This window comes from Talpa europaea (genome assembly GCF_964194135.1).
Source record: "Talpa europaea genome assembly, chromosome: 7".
Taxonomy (NCBI): Eukaryota; Metazoa; Chordata; class Mammalia; order Eulipotyphla; family Talpidae; genus Talpa; species Talpa europaea.
Genome location: NC_140074.1, coordinates 51,776,696 through 51,782,695, shown reverse-complemented (window position 1 = coordinate 51,782,695; position 6,000 = coordinate 51,776,696). Strand labels below are relative to the sequence as shown.

The window sequence follows — 6,000 nt, the reverse complement described above, 5'->3', positions numbered from 1 at the left end:
AATTAAGGAAGGCTTCAGAGATAAGGGCAATAAGAGGAATGCAACTAATTCCACTGGGAATAATAAACATCCCAGGACCAAGGACAACATTGTTAACGCTGGCCTTGGTTTCCCTCAGGTGGTAAAGGGAGAGTGGTTTAATTTATGGACAAATTAGGAGGGCAGCAGAGTCATGTCTGAAAGACCACCGTCCTGCCCTTTGTCAGAGTGCAAGGATATTTATGCAAGGGGGAGGTGAGAAGGGGTCAGCACTGAGATCAGTGGGCGCCAGCCTGTTTTTCTTCAATAGCTGATGTTTGACTTTCTTCCCTATAATGCAGGGGTGCTCATTTGGGAGACTGTTAGATAAGGAATGTAAAGATCCCCCGCTCAGTAGCAGATTAAGTGAGACAGCCAAGAACTAGCCAATCACAAAGAGTCTGGCAGAGCTTTAAAATAATGAGGGAAAGAAGGTCTATATTCCCTGAGACACGACTCCCCTTTGGCTTCCTTGCCCCTCCCTGGCCTTGTTTCATGGCCTGGGAGTCCACTTTATTTCTGTTCCTTTTCTCCTCAATAAACTTTTTCTTTCTCTAAACAAACCTGCCTCTTCTCGCTTGCTTGCCTGAGAGTCTGCGAAGTTCCTGCTGCGACTTCGTGAAAAACACCAACCCGTGGGGGTCTAGTGGTTGGGACTCAGCGCTGGGAGACTAGGCCTGACAATTTCGGTATCAATTATCATAGGACATTATGTAGCCCTTGAAAATAATGTAGGTAATACATTTGATTAGATTTTCACAATGTATTAAATGAAAAAAATACGTTACAAAACAAAGTATGTATGTACATAAAAATGTCTAAAGGATAGAACTAAAAGTTTTAACTGTAGCTTTGAGTGGAAAAATCAGGTAAGATTTTGTTTTAAAAAATTGTTTCCCTTAAAATGAGAATGTAATCCTTGTATAAAATGTATACAAACATAAAGTGCTAACAATAAGCACTGCTAATAGCATAGTCCATGAAAGCAAGAGTTTCCATTGAGTGCATGGGAGAGTTTCTCTCCATGATGGAGCTGGGAAACTAGCCCCTTGGGGCCTGAGCAAAAAGACTTTTAGTCTTCCTTATTCTAATTATATATGGGGCCTTATCATTTGGCCATTTACTTTTCTTCTTTCAGTGCTATTTATTCACTTAAAGTCATACTTCACTGTCAAATCTATAAACGTTAAGCTCCCTTATTTTGTACAGAAAGTTAATGTATGCAGACTGACTTTTAGCTCAACACTTGGTGTAGGAACCTGGTGTCACGGGCAATGAAGAAAAGGAACAGAGGCACCTCTGGCTTTTTGCTCGTCCCGCCATCCTCACGCCGACAAAAAGCAGCTCAGTCTCCTTTTCCACTTGGATAAAAATGCACGGACCTGGGCCTCCCTGGTGGCGCAAGGGGTTAAGCACCGCACTATGGGGCAATTTGCAGCCTCTGCAGCATGAGTTTGATCCCCGGCCGGCCAGGGAGCAACCCACATGGCGAGGCAGACCTCTCCTGTCTCGCCCGCTGCTCCCCTCAGCATTGTGTTTCAGTCAATCTGCCAGTTCTCCGTTCCCCACTTTGTCTCTGGTGGATCCTCTCACCCCTGGGATCTCTGGCCTGTATCCCAGCTCTTGTATGCATAAATAAATAAATCTTTTAAAAAAAAAATGCACAGACCTGAAGGGCAAATTATATTCCAGTACTGCTGCAGGGAGCCTTGTTGCCCCAGCCAGATAGGATACTGACAAGCAGCTAAGAGAAAGGGCCTCACACCGTGGGGCTGAAGATCTGGTATCCCTTTGCTTTTTGTTCTTGGTCATAGAGAGAGAAAAATTTATCAGAAAGTATATTAGGCAATAAATTACACGTATCAGCATACTGTAAGTAAATGGCACAGAAAATTGTCTGTTTAGAAATTAGTTGTTGGGCAGTTTGGCCCACTTGACAATGGGGGACAATTTATTGAACATGCCTGACAAGCATTACAACACAATAATTACAGTAGGTCCTTCTTTTGCCTTCTCTTGAAGTTTCCTTGGGCAAGTTTTTATTTTTTTTATTTTTATTTTTTATTTTTTTTTTTATTTGTTTGTTTGTTTGTTTTGTTTACACAAGCACTGGGCACAGTCAGAAGCGCGGGAGGGTGAGAGAATTCACCAGAGCCAGAGTGGGGAGCAGAGCAGGCAGAAGGACCGAAGTACACTGCTGAGGGGAGCAGCGGGCGGCAGGAGAGGTCTGCGCGCCATGTGGGACCCTCCTCCGGTGGCCGGGGAGCAGCCGGGGATCGAACCGGCGCCACAGAGGCCGCGGGCAGCTTTGCAAGCCAGCGCTCTACCGCTGCACCACAGGGGAGGCCCTTGGGCAAGTTTTTAAATGAAGCTATTTGAGTTAAGTAGTTTCTAGGTAGAAAAAGTTCTGATAGCTGACTAGCAGCCGGTCCCCCGGCTGAAGGCCATGTGAATAAGAGGAGTCTTTTCTTGCTTAGGCTTTGGCTGATAGGGATGTACTGGCGGCTATCTACTGTCTTAGGTTATTGTTTAGCTGAAACATTGAGTTTTAGTATAAGGCTTAGTTTTTTATTAACCTTGAAGGTTGCCTTCTTACTGAGAGCACGTAGTGGCCAAAAGCTTATGGAAAAAGAGATGCACTGATTGTTTCTCCTTTGTTTCTATGCACATGATAATGTAATCTCATTGCTTGCAAAAAATGTATAAATAAAAAACCTGCTGAGCCTCTCGGGAGAAGATACTAACACCTCACCAAGTGTCGGTGTCTCCTCATTCTACCTCATCCCCTTCCCCTCAGCCCTTAAGTTTCAGCCCCTTACAGGTCGCCGAGGCTGTCTCATCCTTTCAGGAACCCCTGACACGACATTTTGCCGGAGGCTGGTCACCGTCACAGCACAAAATATTTGACTAATAAAGAAAAACAAGGAGAAAATTTAACATAATGTGAAGAAACAAATGGGGTGGGGGGGGAGAGCTCCTTCCTCCCATCCTCTGAGCAATCCTCTAGGTATGAAAGACCGTAAAGAAGGGCAATTCCAGTTATGCTCTGAAGCGAGATCCTCAGGATCGCAGTCACAGCACACAGATAAACCATGCCCACACAGATAAACCACGCCCGCCCAGGTCCCCCTGAGGAATAATGCCAATTATCTCAGGGTTCACCGCTCTAGGGAGCCATCGTTTGTGGCTGTCACCACACCAAGGATGTAAAAAGACTGAGCACTCAGCTTAGGGTTCAAATAATCGCAGCTGATGTTATAAAACCAAGCACCTTACACTTAGCTGAGAGCTGGGTGGGTGCAGGGAAGGTGGTGGACTAGAAAGATCATGGACCTACAACTGACACTCAATTCGATTCGTGAGGAGGAGAGAATCTCCTTTTCCCCCACAAAAGATACAAAAGTTATGTAGCAGTTTGTGTACTTTGCAAAGAGTAAAACACACATTTAAGAAGCAAAATGTACCTGATTCCATCCTGTTCTACTTTTGCTCAGAGCAGAGCTTGGGTTACAAGTGCCTTTTGAGCTCAGATCCTGAAGTCCTTTGTCACCCAAATTTGCATCATCTTTTTACAAAACATGTTATTTACTCTATTTCAGACATTTTATTCTTGTTCTACATTTGGCTTTGATAAGTACAAAAGGTACACAAGTACAAAATTTTTGTATAGCTTTGTGGCAGTTAAAAAAAACCCATGAAAACAAGCAATTTTTTAAGTTGGGCAATTTCATCTCTATATGAATGGCAGTCTTGTTGGAATCTGGCTACAAAAATGGTAAAAATCATTTTATTGAGATTATATCAAAATCTTTGATGAGTCTTTTTCAACTCATTTCAGGAAACCTGTCTTGTGACATTCCGTGCAGGTTCGATGCCTCACTTGTATTTTGCTCTAGCAGTGATTCCTTGTCTCACTAGGACTTTGGTGGTGAGACCTCCATTTTGCACTTGTGATATTTTCACCAAAGGAAGATTCTGACAACAGTTTCAGAAGCAAGAAAGACTGGATTTAGATCGATAGTTATTATCCTTTCCAATGTTTAAAAAAAAAAAAGGTAATGCTGAAAGAGCGACGAATTTTTCATACTTCCCTTAATTTCTCTTCCCGAAAGGATTTAATTTCCATACTCATACTGCATACAAATTAAAATTGACAAACTTTTATTTTTTTCAAAGTAGTTTCAAAAGTTTTCTTCAAAACATAAATTCTTCCTATCCCTAGATTCTGAGTAAAAATGATGTACCAGAACAGGGGCAAGTCTGACTTTGTCTTTGCTTACTTCCATAATGGCCTGCTGGACCTATGAACTCCCAGGTCCCTGGCGAGCAGCTTTGGTGTGGCTGGGAATAAGAACTCACTCAGGGAATCACAGACAACACAGATGCTGCTGGCCGTGGGGGGATGTGGTGACCCCCCAGATGCCGGGAAGCAGAATCAGAAGCTGTCCCGCACCTTAGACTTTTTTTTCCTCTGCTTGATAAAGAATAAATTATCGTTGCCATCCTCCTCCAAGTGGCTCTGCTTGTTCTTGGGCTTGCCCCGCTTGCCCTCCTTGGGCAGCTTGTCTTCCCTGGGCTTGTGGTGATGTGATGAGCGGTGGAAGGACTTGTGAGCCTTCTGGGGTTTGAATGTGCCGGACTTTGCAGGGTGGATTTTGGGGCCCCTTGGAAAGTCCTCGTCCTCCTCGTGACACTTGTCAGCCTTCCTGCGCTTCTCCCGCTCCCTACTATTCCTGCCCTTGGCTTCTTTTTGCGTTTCCTTCTTTTCTTGAGACCACCGGTTGTTTTTCCCTGGGCCATGGCTCTTCCTCTTATCGTGGTGAGGGCTCTTACCCAGGGGTTCCATATGAGTTCTCTTGAATTGCTTGGGAAAATCCCCATTTTTCTGGAGTTCTGGAAAATACAAAAGTATTTTTCCATATTTAGTAGGTAGATCATTCATGCAGAGCTCTCACAGACTAATAATTTAGCAGAGAGGGGAGCCAGACATTTAAAGGAGCTACTGACACCATTAAAGCACCAATGATACATTTTTAAAGAACCGTTTCTAAGGCAAACATCAAATTGGCTGTAGTACATCATTTCTGATTATTATTATTTTTTTTTAATAGAGGCATGTTTTTATTTATTTATTTATTTTTTTATTTGTTTGTTTTGTTTATACATGCACTGGGTACAGTCAGAAGCGCGGGAGGGTGAGAGAATTCACTAGAGGCAGAGCGGGGAGCAGAGCAGGCAGAAGGACCGAAGTACACTGCTGAGGGGAGCAGCGGGTGGCAGGAGAGGTCTGCGCGCCATGTGGGACCCTCCTCCGGTGGCCGGGGAGCAGCCGGGGATCGAACCGGCGCCGTAGAGGCCGCGGGCAGCCTCTCAACCCAGCGCTCAACTGCTGCGCCACCGGGGAGGCCCCATTTCTGATTATTAAAAAGGGAAAACATCTGGAAATCCAATGGCACTTGTCCTTTCCAATACTGCACTAGGTCAGACACTGGAGATGTGGACCCGCGAGAACCGTGATCATGTTCGCTTTGTGAAGGAAAGTCCTGTCGGACCAATTCAAGTTCCTGTGGTAATGGAGACAGCCCTCTAAGATAAGGTGAAGCTACATGTATAAAATGGCCTTGTGACAATCTCATATGACATTTCAATTACCCTCTGACGATAAAGTCTGGCCATAGTACTTGTAGTAGATGCCAAGCTGGACAGGAGATTATTCCTCTAGCTCAGAGATAACTGGCTTGGAGAGACACACGCGCGTGCATGCCTGTGTGTAGCTGAGAGGCATTAGTGCCGAATGTGAAGCTGTATCTGCCAGGGCTTGGTCCTCTTGCTCTAAGTGTCTGGCGGTAGTGACTCTGAGAGGGCAGGTGACAGATGGTTACAGTGAGGGCTGAAAACTGACATGTCGACAGAACCCGGAAAGATGAAAGAAGTGTCCAACAGATGAAGTACAAACCAGTGTATTTAGGGAGAAAAAGGGAA

General features: G+C 44.6%; 1 protein-coding gene across 1 annotated transcript in view; it reads right to left on the bottom strand.

The window, feature by feature from the left end:
• Positions 1 to 4,453: 4,453 nt before the first annotated feature.
• ZCCHC7 (zinc finger CCHC-type containing 7) overlaps positions 4,454 to 6,000 on the bottom strand; it is a gene marked incomplete at both ends in the record, with an annotated part of 193,405 nt that continues 191,858 nt past the window's right edge. The window contains one exon of the mRNA XM_084237099.1: positions 4,454 to 4,911. Coding sequence (XP_084093225.1) covers positions 4,454 to 4,911 — 458 coding nt within the window. The remainder of the gene's footprint in view (positions 4,912 to 6,000) is intronic.